Here is a 16,802-nt window from a genome sequence, read left to right on the forward strand (position 1 = left end):
TGGGCAGAGTTGTAAACTCTTCCAAACTCAGGTTGAACAGCTCTATGAATTTGTTTGCTAGAACCATTTTGTGTGTTTTTACTGGCCCCAAAATTAAACTAAACTGCAGTGGGAAATAAAGCAGTTTAACAGCCAATTGGAGCAAAGAAATGGAGGGTGTAAAAGCCATAGAGATTATGGAGACATAGCACAAGAGCTAAAGGTGACTTTAACTGTCTTTACAGTTCCAAGCTTGTATTTCCCATACTTCATAATACAAGTCACAGTGCTCTTTTACCTGAGGCTTCAAGGGTTTTTTTGTACGTTCTCCACAGGCAGCATATAAAAACTTACACTGCACTCTTTAGTTTGAGTTCCTGTTTCTTTCATAAAGCAGGTCACACAGCAAGTGAGTATCAGCCCCTGAATCACTGTTGCACAATAAGCAAGTGAAAGGAGTTTACTATAATAGCACCCAATTCCACTGAACTCCTTAAAACAACTGTCATATTTATTTTGGACTTCAGAAAACTGCATGCAGTGTTCAGCTGTGCTATAAGCTATTTGTACAAAAGGCAGAATTTCAGTGGGTTTGAACCTCCTGCTGCATGTGATGAATGGAGTTGCTCCCAGGGGGTTATATCCTTGGCTGTTGTGGTCTCTTGAAAACTGACAATGTGTTTGTTGCCACACAGAATACAGAAGGGACAAAGTCCCTGACAAGGGCACCAAAATACATTTAAAATCAATTTGGGAAATTGTATTGCAAAATAGTTGTTACTCTTCTGATAGTTATCTACCAAAGGAACTGAATCTACAGCTTCAGATGATGTGCGTTCTTAGAATGAGGACTGGCAGAAACTATTCAGTAAAAATAAAAGGATAGAGTCTTGGTTGGCATAGCTCCGTTGTTTTCTGATTTACATGTGGCCTCAAAATTGGATTTGAGCATTATTTATTAACATAGGTGGGGTACAGTGTTTAGGACATTTGGCTGTGGCTCCAAAACTGTGAATGTGAGCCTCACTCTAGACTCACACCGAAGGCCACCTCTAACCTGGTTGTAAATGGGTACCAGCTTACTGGGGCTGGAGAGTCAAGACAGCTGGATACGATGCCAATAATATAATTCCCTTGAGTGCCATTGGCTACAGAAACTCCTGTGCTTTATCCACGGTTGCAACTGGCAGACCTGGAACTGGAATTGTGATAGAAGTACAGGGATTGGTTAGAGACACGTAAGAATCTGGGAGCCACAAACACAAAGAAGAATAGGAAGAAAAAGAAAAGCCAGAAGCGTGGAGAGGGGCGGTTAGGGATGGAGGAAGATTTGTTTGGGTTCTGAAATAAGGGAGGCAGAGAAAATTTAGATAAAGTTACACAATCTTTTATTAAACATTCAAGTTCAGGGGGCTTTTGCCAGTGACTTATCACTACTTAGGGGTGTGAGACCTCCAGACTCCAGTGAGTGAATAATCAGGAAAAATTGAGAAAAATCTAATATTGTGAATCTGAGGAAGAAATACTTTGTGTGAGAAAACCATAACTTTTTCATTTGTTTTTTTGTAGCTGAGTGGAATCAATACTCTGGGAGAAAACATTGCTGATAATGGTGGTGTTAGACAAGCATATAAGGTGAGAAACAGCCATTTTTCTCTTAGTCTTCTCAGTCGAGATTGTTACAGTTGAAAAGGATTCATTTTCAGCTTTTGAGGGGGAACAAAAAGCAGATAAGAACCACACTTTACAGAACAGACAAGGTTCTTTGGGTGAATCTGATATCTTTTATTATTATACCAACTGAAATAGTTGGGGAAAAAAAATTCTTAGCAAGCTTTCGGGTTTAAAAACCCTTCGTCAGGCTAAGGAAGTTTCTGCAGTCGGTGTGTGCTCTTCCTGGATGGAATGAATAGTAAAGAGGCCAGAGGCTGGCCTGCATGCACGATAAGCAGTCAGTGAAGATGTAAATTGAGGAGTCAGTAGGTGTGAGACAGGCTGGGGTGGGGGGAGGAGGGGAATGAATGTAGCAGGTAAATAGTAAAGAGATACCTGGGGAGTCAGATGTCAGGCAGGTTAGAATGTGTCATAAAGCCAATGTCTATATTTAGTCCATGATTTTTTGTATCCAGGAGGTTGATGAAGTGAAGTTCATAAGCTCGTCTCTGAGAAGTGTTTTGTAAGTTCCCTTTGAGGATTAGAACTGAGAGACTGGAGAGAGAGTGGTTTTCTTGTGAGAAATGTGCCCCCGCCAGTAACTGGGTATTCCTGTCTTTGATAGATTTTCAGTGCGTATTCATTCTGGTGCATAGTTGTTATTTGGTCTCTCCTACATATTTTCCATCAGGGCATTTGGTGCACTGGATGAGATATATTACATTTCCGGAGGTGTAGGTGTAAGATCCAGGGATGCTGATGGCTCTGTTGCGGGGTGTAGTAATTGTGGGGGTGGTGGAGACATGTTGGCAGATTTTGCATTTCTTGTCATGGCACGGTCTGGATCCATTCGGTGTGTTCTGGGCGTGAGGAAGTTTGCTTCTGGTGATGAGGTTAGCAAGGTTCAGTGCTTGTTTGAACACTAGGATGGGTGGTTCTGGGAAGATCTCTTGAAGAATAGGGTCTCCTCCTAATATGGGTTGCAATTGTTTGAGGATTTTCCATATGGGTTCGAGGGAGAAGTGATATGTCATAACCAGCAGTGTGCGATTTGTGGGGGGGTTTATTCTGTACTGCAGCAGTTCTTCACATGGTATCCGGGTGGCTCTTTCAAACATGCGATCTATCTCTCTGGAGCAGTGTCCTTGTTGAGTGAAAGCCTTTTTAAGATTAGTGTGGTGGCAATCCTGGGTGTTCTCCTCAGTGCAAATCCAGTGGTTCTCCTCCATGCAGATTCAGGTGTTTTCCTCAGTGCAAATTTGCCTGCATCATCAAACCCTTGCTATACATAAGATATATCAATGACATCTTCATCATTTGGGCTGAAAACCTGCAATCTCTGATTGAGTTCCATCAGAAATTCAACAATCATCATCTCTCCATCTGACTGTCTCTTGAATACTCCAGCACCAGCATCTTTTTAGACATGATGATCAGTATCCAGAATGGTAAAATACAGACCAGCTTATACAAGAAACCCACAGACCAACATACATATCTGCATAGAACCAGCAATCACCCTAAACATACCAAGAAAGCTGTGATATACAGCCAAGCCCTCAGATACCACTGAATTTGCACCGAGGAGAACACCTGGGATTGCCACCTCACTAATCTTAACAAGGCTTTCACTCAACAAGAACACTCCTCCAGAGAGATAGATCGCACGTTTGCAAGAGCCACCTGGATACCACGTGAAGAACTGCTGCAGTACAGAAGAAAACCCCCTATGAATTGTACACTGCTGGTTATGAAATATCACCCCTCCCTCGAACCCATACAGAAAATCCTCAAACAACTGCAACCCATACTAGAAGGAGACCCTGTTCTTAAAAGATCTTCCCAGAACCACCCATCGTAGCCTTCAAACAAGCACTGAACCTTGCCTACCTCATCACCAGAAGCAAACTTCCTATGGCCCAGAATGCACCGAATGGATGCGTCCCTTACAGCTCTATCTCTTTCTGTCGTCTCTTACAGCTCTCTTTCTCTCTCTCTCTTTTTTATTGTTGCTCATTGTGAATAGAAGATTTGCCAAATGAAAATACTTAATGAATCTCTGTCAGATTTGGACTTAACCTAACTGAAGTGATCATATTGAGGTGTTATCTGCTTCTGGGTGTTTCTTTTCAGCAGCAGTATTCTATGTGGTAACATGTGACCGAACAGGATGGGAGGGGAGCTAAAAGGGTCTGGTGGTACTCCTCCAGGCTCCACTCACAGGAGATGCCATTTGCAGTAGATTGGCCAGAAGTTCAGAAAGTGACTACACACATGTACCGAGGTCAATCCTCTCATTATGGAGTTCAAATGCAGCCTTGGGTTCTTCTGGACTCCGTATGCTTCCTACGAAGAGTTTCTTAAGTGCGACTGGGTTGCTGGAGCCTGTTTACCAATGGTGTGGGCCCAGATACTCCACTGGGCTCTACCAGGCTTTTTAGGTTTGGGCCCTTTGTTACTTTCAAAATGGAAGAACATTATCAGTCACTGATAGTGCCAAAAGAAGGTAGAACTTTTATGAGAAGTTACAGATTTTCCAGTGTGATTTCCCTTCTCATTCCCATTTGCTTTGAGCTGTATTGAAATATTTAACAATGTAGACATGTAAAATATGAACATTCTGCATCTGAGTACCCACTGAGCCAGGTCATATCTCTCAGAGTTATTGCTTCAGGGTCTGCACACACAGATATCTTTCGAAAGTTACCTTCTTTTTTTTAATAACTGAAAACTTAAATTCTGAATAGCAAGGTGGGAGCCTGAATGAGGAGCTTATGCTGCACTACATCACACCAAGTCCCAGCTTACTAGGTTCTTAGTGTCTAACCATGGCAAAACAAATATACAAAAAAAAGATCCTACCCAATACAAAGTCAATCAGGGACAGGAGCTAGCCATTCTTGCCAATAAACAAATAAGCTTAATGGTTGCCAGAGGAGGGGAGGTAGGGAAAAAGAGACAATATATTTTTCACAAAAACAATCCTAAGAGAGTTTTCCTTTTTTTAGACAGAAATGTTACCATCTTTACTGCAAAAGCATCCTTAGATTAGCAAATTGTATGAATAGTTGTATTCTGCTCCCCTACCATATGACTGTGGCGTAAGTCTACATTAATGCCATGTATGTCAGACCAGATTCTGACCTGAGAGATTTTGTAACTAAAACACCCACCACAATTTCTGTGACAATAACAGTTAAAAAACAAAGTAAATAAATTTAAATATCTAACATTCATGGAGAAAACAATCTGGGAACAGAACAGCACATTTGTCAGCTTTTGTAAAAACCAGAGATGATAATTTTCACTGTCACTGAACTATGTTGTCCCACATGCTTAAGTATAATAGCATGGAAAGAATCAAGCTAGGAGAAGCCAAGTAAACAGGAAACTAAATCCTTTGTTCTTACACTAATGGTCTTGGATAATTTGTGATCTTGTGAGCTGAGACATGGAACATATTATGGGGACCCAGCTCACACATCCATCTGACAGAGCCGTCACTGGTCATATTGGAGTCCGCTATGGAAAGAGGCAAGAAAGACAGGATTGTCCAAGAGAAAGAATAAGTGGAAAAAACAAAAATTCTCCTTATACTTATAGTATCATCTTGTGGGCTGTACTTATGGAAGACAAGAAGCTCAAGGATATATTAACTTCTTCATGTAGTATTTAGAATGGCTCTGGTCTGTCAGATCCTATCACTGTGGCCCTGGTAGAGCCTGAGGGACAGATCCCCTGTGTCAGGGGAGATGGTCCACCACCAACCATAGAATAGTAATCCTTGACCCTCTCCCCAGCAACCCCTCCTCATGATAGGAGGGAAACTCTTAGGCATACCCACCCCAAAAAGACCCTCCCACAGTTTTGAGCAGGGCTCTATGGTTCTCAACCAGGAATCCACAGCATGGGCATGGGCATGGGCATGGGCAGGTGGAACTTCCCCATGCACCTAGAGCACAGCCTAACTCAGAAGGGCTGCAGTAGTAATGCACACTCCTGCCTTCATTAAGGTAATCTGGTAAACCTATAGCAGTCTGCAGTGCCCAGTCCTGCTGCAGCCTTTCTCAGTTTCAACTCTCCATGGTCCTCCCAGAAATAGAGGCACATGTGATAGTTGGAACAGTCCCATGTGCCTCTGTTGCAGCTGGACCAGGAATTGCTGTGGCAAGAGCAGGTGCTCCTGCCTACAGTAGGCTGATCTGACTGTGTACAAGGTGTGTGGGGCAGTTCTACCTGGTGGTGGGAGCACCCTGGTTGAGAGCCACTGAGGTAAGCTGACGTAGCACAACTGTGGTTCTTAACTGGGGTTCTGCCAAATTAAAAAATAGTTATGGAGCTGTGCCCCAAATCTATAAAGGTTGAAAGGCACTGCTCTAGGTAATCAGTTGTGTTGGGAAAGGAACTGCAGGGATAGGATGTAGCCGTAAAATGGGATTTGTAAAGCTGACTGGTGTGGCAGCAGCTCTACAGTTTTGCTTCTACAAAGCACCAGTTGTTCACCTATATGTTCCTTATCTTTTTTTTAAAAAGATACATACCACACAACTTTCTGAGCTGGCTGGCAAGGACACCTTTCTTACTGAGATAACGACTCTCTTATCCCCGTCTTCCCTTTGGAAAATTGAACTCTTTGGGCCTGTTTCTCCTCTTACTGATCTCCAGATAAATAAAGAGTAGCTTTGCTGGACTCAGTGGAGCTGCACCAGTGTAAATCTGATCTGAGAGAACTAAATGGTGTCACTCAGACCATTATTGATTTCTTTCCTATGCTCTTTCTTCTGCCCCTGTGGTCTGCAGTCCGACAGGGTGCCTAAGGCACTCCTAGCTGAAAATGTCAAGTAGCCCATGTTGTTTCTTGTCATAATTCCATTTTGATAAAATGTGGAAAACTAAATTTTCTGTTGTATTAATTTTGCAGGCTTACGAAAACTATGTTAAAAAGAATGGAAATGAAAAACTGCTTCCTGGGCTTGATATGAACCATAAGCAGTTGTTCTTCCTGAACTTTGCACAGGTATTTTACACTTCTTGATTGAAGGTTATGAAAATCATTTTTACAGTAAGCTGGAAACAGTAGGCAGACTTTTCTCATTTTAATCAGAGCTAACAGAATTGCTTTAGCTGAACAGTATTCATGGCAGAGTAGAAAAGGGAATATCCTGCCAGATAACATTAATCCTAGCTAAATTTATGAATTTAGCTAGGAATAAGTCTAGTAGGCACAATTTCTTGTGCTCAAGTGCCTTTGAAAGTGCACTACAGTATAATTTTCCTAATATAATTCACATTATTGCGCTCCAACCCAATCTGAAGTTTATTCCCATAGCATTAAATGTTTCATAGCTTACCTAAAGCAGCAGTACTCCTGCAAAAAACTTGTTCACAAAAAAATCGTTTTCTTTTTCTTATGTTTCTAGGTCTGGTGTGGAACATACAGGCCAGAATATGCTGTTAACTCCATTAAAACTGATGTACATAGCCCAGGCAAATTCAGGTCAGTACTTATAAAAATAGTCAACGTAATTCTTAGCTGTAATAAGTTTCACTGTAACTCTCAAAGAACTCTTGTCAAGAAGGTATGTGTTATCTATCTTTAATGGGTGTGGAAAAATAGGCCCAGAGGCATGATAGGAGTCTTCAGCCATCAGTAACGTAGAATTTAAAGCCCCAGCTGCATGTTTCTAATACAGAGGTCTTTCATCAAGGCTACCTTGCCTCACGTGATAACAGTTACCTGTTAGCAAGAGCTAGCTTGCCTAAGGTTATTCCCAAATAGATTACAATAGAGAGAGAGAAATGACAAACAGGCAGTGTGACCCAAATGCCATGGGTGAAATGCTGACTTCATTGAAGTCAGCGGCAAAACCCATATGAACTGCCTCTCAGCCAGGATTTCACTCATCATGCCCTACCCAAAAGCAGCAGAAAGGAGAAAGCTCTGCCTGGTAGAGATGAAGAAATTAAATGATCTCCTCACCAATGGAGACCATGGGACAGGAGGATGATAGGCCTCTCTCTATTTTGAGAGCTCTTTGCCTAAGGATATGAGGGAATTGCGCTCAAGTGGAAGCGGGCAGCTCCAGGCAGAACTTAAGAACATCCTCACATCAGATTGGATTGAGTCTGGCTATCTCCCTTCACTGACGTTAGCCTTAGGACTATACATATTGTACTTTGGCAAGACTGGGGCTACATTGTACCTGACACTGTACATGGCAAGTAAAATTGAAGTAATTCTGACACTGTTTGCTCCCTACGAAGTCTCACACAGCTCTAAAAAGGCTCAGTTTCCATCTCCTACTCTTCCTTACACATCCACACTAAAACCTAACCACAGTGCGTGGGGGCTCATGATGACCACTTTGGGAGCTCCATGCAGTTACACAGTTTATACTGCTCTAATGCTATCCTGGTCCCTCCAAGAGTGAAGAAAGAGAGGAACAATGAGATGTTCTCATTTCTTAAGCTAGTGACAGTCCTACACATTCTTGTATCTCACATTACTGTGGGATTTGCTTGTTTTTCAACCTAGTATAGGTCAGCTTTCCCAAAAACAAATTGATTTTGTGCCAGTAAAGGCATATATATGCCTTTGTGTAACCAGAAGCTGAAAATGTTGTGGGCTAATTAGAGTCCTTAAATGTTAACTTATGCCAGTACCACAGTGCTTATGAGTAGTATAAAAGCAATGCGTTTGATCTAATAAATGCACTTGGTTAAGTCCCAGAACAGCACAAAGCATTGTGGATGATATTACCATACCTGTTTGAGAGCCACAAAATGTTGTTTTTCATGTAGCACTTATATGTTCACTGATCAAATTATCTCCTAATGTCATTCAACACATCATCATTTCCAAAGGGCTTTCTTTCCCAACCTCTCTCTTTACTAGAGAATTATTGCTTATCCCACATATTCAACTATTTCATGAAAGCAGTGGCTGTTCCTATGGTTGATATTAAATAGGCATTTTTGGTGTGGGTGGTTTTCTGTCATCTATGTATCTCTTCCCAAGACAATTATATAAAAATCTTTCAATCAACTGAATTCAGACACAATGTTTCCGCCACAGTTCTTCAGAACTTTGCTTCATCTTTTTGTTATTAATTTGTGAGATTCATTAGCTCCTGGAAGATTATAGGAACATAAAACTAGCTCAATATCTGTGTGCATTTATACTTGCATACACTTTCATTTAAGTAGATATCACTGCTGTTTTTATATTCTTACAGAGATGGCTGCAAACATGTGAAGTAGGCTTCACTTACACAGGCTTACATTGGAAAACTTACTGATTTCACTGAGAGTAACAATTTGCACAGAATAGACCTGCAAAATAAAAAGCACCTTTGCATGTATTATAATCAAATATAAAACTACAGGTAGACTGATGATCCAGTATCAAAACACCATGTGGCCTCAAATGCTTAGGTTTATTTTATTTCATTTATATCTACTAGAAAATATTTATTTCTCTGTCCATGCTGGGTAGGCATGTTATTTATTTGTATTGTTGCTTACAGTACATGGTTTTAGATTATGGAACTGGTACTCTGAATACAAGATAGGCAACCATAAACAAACTTAAGCCACAGATTTAGAGGAGAAAAAAACTGAAGTAATTTTTCAGATAACTTGCAGTTGACCATTAATATTCTACTAATATGTAAAAATATAACAATGGATAAAAAACTAAGCCCTGTTCATGCAACTCACCTCACCTGTACTAGAGACATAAGTAAAGGAACCAGGATTTGCCTTACATTGCCACTAACTCCAAAATCCAATAGATGAAGCAGGTTTATGTTATGCCCCAAAATTTTTTATTTTTGTTTTTGGCAAAATCTGATTTCAAAATCCATTGCAGCTCTGGAAGTATTGAAGCTTTGTTGGATCATATAATAGAAGTCTTTTTTATTTCCTTTGATCATGTTCTGACTCCCTGTGAACACTTGCCAAGTGGTCTCTTTTTTGATTAGAGGCCTGGTCAAGTAATTTGTTACAAATGTAAATCAATGAACAACACATCAGCTCTTATTTAGCTTCAAAGTTTCATGGAAAGTTCTTGATTCTATTAAATGTAATCATTAATCAAAGAATCATTGCTGCTAATAATTCTTGGTTTATGATCAGTTTGGTGCCAGTGTTTGATGAGGTACTTTCCATGTAAAAGTCCCCTGTTCCTTGGTAGTAGAAGTGTAATTCTTAGAAGATGTTATGGGGGAATATGCTCACAATTACAAATCTGAAACTTGCTTTTGGCTACAATTCCAAAATTTTGAAAATTAACTTAAAAATCTGCTGTTTATGTAAACATTACTGTTAATGTTCTAATCTGTGAAAAATGACCAGAAAAAGTTCATGACGATTGTCAAACTAAATTTGTTTGACAATTTAAATACATTTGAAAAGTTTTGAGGTATTGCATTATTTATAGGTCATATTAATCTTTTCTATAGGGCTTGTAAAACAAGTGGAGCTGTGAAAAAATTCTCAGTTAAAATTAATACAAGGTCATAATCCTGTTTCTAATTAAGTGAATGGTGGGTCACTTTGTCACAGTTAACAGCGGAAGTATGATAGAGCATAGATAGGCTTTTGTAGGTTTACAATAGGAAATGTGCAAACTGCAAAAATAAAACTGTAGAGACCATTTTAGAGATGAGGGAATAACCTGAGAGCTTGAGAATATGGATGTTTTCCCAATATTTTCAGGTGCAAGAAGTGATATACCTTGGAGGGGCGGGGGGGGGGGGGGAATATGCTAACATGTTCTTGTTTTGTTTTAAAGGGTGCTAGGATCATTGCAGAACTCCCTAGAGTTTTCTGAGGCCTTTTCATGCAGCAAGACAAACTTCATGGATCCAGTAAAAAAGTGCCGGGTTTGGTGATAGAACTATGTATCCCATGGAGGAGCTTCTCAGATACAAAGAAACTGGGAATTAATTAAGGGAATAAATGTTCTGCAAAAGTCACTGTAATTGTTAGACAGCAAAAATGCACATCTGCAAAACTGATACTTCAAAGTAGTCAATTTTTCAACTTACAGACTATCTCCAAGGCAGCAAATATAATGTATTAGCTGCTTTTCTTTTGACTGAACCTTGCAAAATGTAAATCACTTACCTGCATATGTAGTGCTTCACTCTTAGTTCATTCCCGTTTCCCATTTGCTTTACAGATTTTTTTTATTCTCAGAAGGGATCACTTAATCACCTACTTCTCTGTGAATGTATATGCCTGATCAGATGGAAGAAAGAAATATTAAGTAATACATTATTTTGGACACCAAAACATGACAATGAGACAACAGTTTACATCAAACGTATCAAACTTTGTACTTTTTTCTCTCATGATAACTGCTCTACCAAATATTTGCTCTCATTTTACTTGAGACCATTTCTATAACAAAAGTCCAAAGACCTGGTAGAATACACTGATGTCATTTCTTAGTAATTATTCCAGTGTTTAATTCACTATCTTCTTTTAGTAAATACTGTTTTCCAGCCAAATTGAGACATGTAGATAATTTATTCATTTTGAGCATATAATCAGTAATGTTGTGATCACAGTTTTCTAAGCGTTTTCTTGTTTCTCCAAACTTGGTCTTTTTAAAGATTTGTAGTAATGTATAAAACATAGTTTTATATTTAATTCTGAGCTACACTTATGACTTGAAGTAACTGTTATATATTTTATCAGTGATTTCATAAATGGAAAATTTTAGTTAAACCTGGTATGATACTACAGGATGAAGTCCAAAGATCTCAAAAGGGATACACAGAACAGTGACTTTTGAGATCCACATTTTGGGCTTGATCCTGAAAATGCTTTGTTACAGGAATTTATCAACTAGTCCCCTTGAAGTTAATGGGACTTCTCCCAGAATTAGAGATATCCAAGCACTGGCAAGACTGGATCTATCCTCAGGATAAGCAAAAGGCTTTAAATCCTCTATAAAATATAGGAAATGCCCTCCTGCAGGTTGCCAAGGAACATATTGCTTCTTATATAGAAGCAAAATGAGATTTCAAAAGTATATATACCAGATACCTCAGATGACTGTAATGGGTATATTTAAAAACCTGTTAATTTTAGCTTTTTGATTTTGTCATCTGATAAAAACATTTTGATAATAAATTGAAAGTATGAGCCTAGTGCTCCATATTGTCTAAGAGTACTGTGGTGTTTGTGTTTATTGTAAGGGATGTGCAGTGAATAAAAATGTGTTGTCTGCACAGCATACATATAGAAAGTCCAAAACCCCAAAGTGTCTGGAACAACCAACAAAAGGAAAACTCAAATGGTTTAGTCCTAGTTTAAAAATAAATGCAAATGGATTATTTGGCACCTGAGGAAATTACCACAAAATTGACTGCATTTGTCAGCATGTGTCAGTACAGCATAGCAAAGAAAAGATGCTGAAGGTCAAGTTTCCAAATTCTCCTCTGTTGCACCCAGCCAATTAGTCAGGCTAGATGCTGGAACAGCAGCAAAACCACTGTGGAGGCAACTGCTGTGTTTCTCTTTCCAAGCAGAAGCAGCAGCAACGTCCCTGCGTTGTGTTGGGCCCACTGCCAACTCTGAATCACCAGACCAAGGACACAGAGACTTCATGAAGCTTGTCTCTGCGGTGCACACAGAGAATACAACCCTGAGCTGGACTTGCAAACTCAATGTGCCCTAATCAGTCTTTGAACCACAGAATTTTTACCCCAGTGCCACTCCACCCAAGTCCTTCTGTGGTTACAGAAAGGGGCCAGTAATACCCTGAAAGAGATGTGATTACAATAGGAGAAAATAAGCAGTAAGTGCATTTTAGGTGTCTCTCTCTCTATTGGATTCCCCTCACTCCCCTCCATATATTTATCTTGAGTACTGATATGGCCCCCCATCACCACAGTACCTGAGTGGCTCACAAGCTTTAATCCTCCCAATACTGCTGTGAGATAGGGATGTGCTATTATCCCCATTTTACAGATGGGAAACTGAGGCAAACAGATAAGTAATTTGACTGAGTCACAAAGGACGTTTGTGATGGAATCAGGGGACTGAACCCAAGTACCCCAGACTAGACCTAATCCCTACAGTTAAGCAATTGTCATAAGGTTGTTTTGGAGATGGTTTGGCAGTGGCATAGCTGCAGCTAGGCTACCTGAAAACAGGTGTTTGCTAGCCAACAGGCCAGTCTGAATGGGACATATATATTTACTGGAGAAAACTTTCCTTTTTTTTTCTCCACAGTAAATGCAGTGCACATCCCCGATTCTCTACCCTCCACTCCACCAGTCTGTGAAAAGTGGTCCTTAGCTACACACCCAGTCTTAGCTCACTCAGTGGAGCTCAATGTGGTTAGGTTATTTCTTTCATGTTGACAGTAAGAAAGCAAACTATTCTTATGTAAAATGCTCAACAAAATGCTGGCCAGCAGTAGCAGCAGCAGAATCTGTTTGATGAGGCAGAACCTCTATACCTATGACAGCTGTATCCAGACAAGTTGCTGAGGCCAGTGTTCTCTTTGTGATTCCCCTCCATGTGCCATGGTCTTTTTTTATTATCTTAGCTAGCTTTATTACAGCCCATTCATCTGTAACAATGGAGTAGGAGTAGAGGGGGGAAGGAGTTGTGTAAAATTTCAATGAGATACAAAACATAAACAAGAAAATATGAAATGACTGATTCACTAGCTTGGCGTTGATTATGTTGTAAGCAAGAGGCAGCAGATTGTTCTGGCTTGGTCAAATAAAAACAGGACTGTGCACTTAGATGTGTGATTCTGAACCATGGGACCAGGAAGTACCATAAAATCCTTGTAAGGGTGCTGTGGGGTGCCACACAACATTACCACTGTTAGGCATGCAAATATGTACACGTGATTCAGAAGATAAACCAAGAGATTTCAAATGGAAACCCATAGTTAAAAAAAATTCTGACCCGTTGTGTTTTTCTGAATTCTTTGCAGCAGAAGAATTGCTGTATTATTTTCCCATGGTCAGAAAGTGAATGAAAACTTGGAGCTGGAATTTTCCAGGTGGTACCCCGAGTCTAAAAATGTTGAGAACTACTGACTTACACCAAAGTTTCCAGGAAACAACCGTGTATTTAGAGCTGGACTGTGACATGGAGTAAATCCCTGCACCTGGCAGAAAGGGGAACATTTTCCTAAGTTCCAAAGTAAGCGGAGCCTTAGAAGTAAGCAAAACTAGAAGCATAATATCACTGACTTTCAATTAAACATTTGGCAGCAGGTTTAGGCTTCTAACTCAGTTGAAAATGTGTTAGGCTTCTAACTTTTTAAAAATACTAACCCCCAAAGTGTCCCCCAGCACCACCATTGGACATGGGCTGCTGAAATAGCAGATCCAAACACATGGGAGCAAGCAAAGCTACACATTTTTTGCTCCCTTCTTGGAGCAGGTGAGGGAATGGTTGGAGCCTTGGCTTTGCTTTTCTGTCTGGCTACAGCTGCTGAAGCAGCACAGTGTGGGTCATTACAAGTGCTGAAATAAGTGCAGCAAGAACTTACTACACCTTAAGACCTAGAAAGATTTGTGACTCAGAGGGGTGTATTCAAGTCTTAGTGAGCTATTCATGGGGTGATGCACATTATGTACCACTTTTTTGGTTCAGGGTTTTGCCAAAAAGCACAATCTAATCCAATACTATTACCTAAGAGTTAAGTCACTTTGCCATATCCACTAAATGCAGCAAAATGGGACTGGACAGCGTTGCACTAAATGCTTTGAAACCTCTGGGCTGCCTCACTCTTCCGTGGTTTACTTATGTGATTTAGGCTGGGGGGCCTATCCTGCCTACAAGTACGTGCAGACAATTCAGTCGACTTCAGTGGTAGCTTCAGCAATAGAATTGGGCCCATTGTATTAACCTGAGGAAATGTGAAATTTCCAGCAATTTCATTATGCAAACTATCTGCCTCTTGCTGTTGTGCAGCCTCCCTTCAGTGCCTCTTCTGCCCACTATCAATCTGTTATCTCAGGAGTCAGCATCCAACATATCACCCATGGGCCAAGTCCAGCCCACAAAGCATTTGGATTCAGCTGCAACATGGGGCTTTGATGGCATTTGGTGACAGGGAGCTTCAGCTGCAGTCATTTTCCTGGGCCGCTGAAGGGACAAGCACCAGCTGTGGAAGCTCTCCCCTTGCTATTATGGAGGAAAAGCAGAGGCAATGGCTGGGTCCTAGTGCCTGCCACCCATTCAGCTCCACAGCCTAAAGAAGGTTCCAAACCGCTGCTCTATGCTATTCACTGCCTAAGCTCCAGCTGGAGCTGGTAAACACTAAGGCCAATCTCACCCCCCAAAACAATGATACTGAGCACTTACATGACATATGACACATTTCATTTACAGCAGTAAGTATTGATCTTCCTGACTCACCTGCATTTACAACTCAGTGGGTGCTTCTACATGTCCATTAATGTGCCGTAGTGACTGCACATCAAGTTTAGTACCTGCATTACCAAGTACTAAGTCAACGTGCAGTAACTGGCACTACTGTGCAGTAGCACCGGCACATGCCTTTTAATGCTAACACTCAGTAAATTAACGCATTTACCCTGTGATGCGCTAATACACAGTAGAGTTAGTCTGCGCATTAAGCTTCTTGTGCAGACACACCCTGTTTAACAGATAAGGAAGCTGAGACTCTGAGGGTAAGAGTCTATTTTTCATCTTGCAGATTGCCTTATTGCTTGTACCTATGCAATCAGGATGTAGAGCACTGCTGAATCAGCATGCTCCACCCAAAACAGAAGAGCCACAACATGATCAGGCAACCAGGGAGTATGGCCACAGAGATAGGAGACAGGGAGACACCGGGCATCATGACTACGGGAAAGTAAAGCAAGTGCAAAGGGAGAAAAGAATCAGGTAGCAAGGAACCATGCACAGCGCCAAGAACCAGAAATGCACGTGAGGGAAGCAGGGAGAGCAAGGACCAAATGAAAGGAAAAGAATTCAAAGCAAGAGTAGAGAGAGATATGACTCACCTCCTGAATACTTCTCCTGGTAGATAATTTCAGGAGTCACCACAGATATATTAGGACCCACCAATGGGATGGAAGTGACGCCATATGATTTTAACTGGGAGAAGAAGTCTAAAAAGATAAGAACCTCTCTTGGGTGCCCAAACTGGTTACAGGTCACATAAGAGAAGCCTGTCATGTATCTCAGATAGACACACCTTCCACTTGAATACAGAGTTGGGTACCAAAGGGGTAATTCTGGGAGCCGAAGGGTGCTTGAAAATTCTGGCCTACTGCTAACGGGCATACTATCTTCATGCTCACCACTTTTGATTGGCAGGTATAAGACCAGACAATAAACTGAAGAATAAATGTGTTGCCTCAGATCCAGTCCCACATCTCAGCCATGAGTGGTTATGATTATCTCACACAAGCAAAGGCAAAATCTTGGCCTTTATAAAAGAAACATAACACTTATCATTCCAAGGTGAGATACTTGACATTTAACAAGCACTGACAATCAGAATACATCTTTCATCACAGCTTGCAAACTAATTAACCACGCTGAAATCTTTCCTTCTCTGAACATTACTGTGTCAGAGAAATATTTATAGATATGCCCTGTAAAACATATCAAATAAACTGTATGTACCAAAGGCCTTAAAATAACAATAAGGGTCTGTGGAGATGTCACTCTTAATGCAACATGTATATATTTTATTTCTTCAACTATTTAAATGCTCTGAAAAGTTTCACAGCAGTTCAAGGCATGTGTAAATATGCTGATTCTCTTCAGCATTTCCATGAACTCAGCATGCAGCACCTAACTGTACAGAAAACTGCCAGATTTACTGCCTGAAGTTACAACCATGGTGAATAAACAAGGCTCTAATAATAGAAACAATGTGCTGCTAAGAGTCTGTTTTTCCATGTATTTTATATGCTCATTTCTAAATGCTGCCAAAGATGTTTTTTTCCTGAATGACAATTAGAATCAAATTAGCAGATATGGGATGAAATTGTAACAATACCCAAGAGACAACAAACTAATATCCCATAATGTGTGTTTCTGTCTCTTGATACTTATAGTGAAAAAGAGAATCTTAGATTGAAAATACCAGAGCTATTTCACACAAGCAAAGAGAAATATCCTCACCTCAGAGCACTTTTGGAACGGCTTCT

The 16,802-nt window shown here is 40.5% G+C and overlaps 1 protein-coding gene across 2 annotated transcripts in view; it reads left to right on the forward strand.

The window, feature by feature from the left end:
- Positions 1-11,807, forward strand: part of MME (membrane metalloendopeptidase) — a 78,818-nt gene extending 67,011 nt beyond the window's left edge. The window contains exons 20-23 of one of the 2 annotated variants that reach the window (XM_006016457.3): positions 1,549-1,614; positions 6,554-6,649; positions 7,053-7,129; positions 10,427-11,807. In XM_006016457.3, coding sequence (XP_006016519.1) covers positions 1,549-1,614; positions 6,554-6,649; positions 7,053-7,129; positions 10,427-10,526 — 339 coding nt within the window. In that variant the 3' untranslated portion in view covers positions 10,527-11,807. The remainder of the gene's footprint in view (positions 1-1,548; positions 1,615-6,553; positions 6,650-7,052; positions 7,130-10,426) is intronic. The other variant, XM_025214803.1, reaches the window with a different exon arrangement.
- The last annotated feature ends 4,995 nt before the right edge of the window (positions 11,808-16,802 follow it).

This window comes from Alligator sinensis, unplaced genomic scaffold, assembly GCF_000455745.1.
Source record: "Alligator sinensis unplaced genomic scaffold, ASM45574v1 scaffold60_1, whole genome shotgun sequence".
NCBI lineage: Eukaryota > Metazoa > Chordata > Crocodylia > Alligatoridae > Alligator > Alligator sinensis.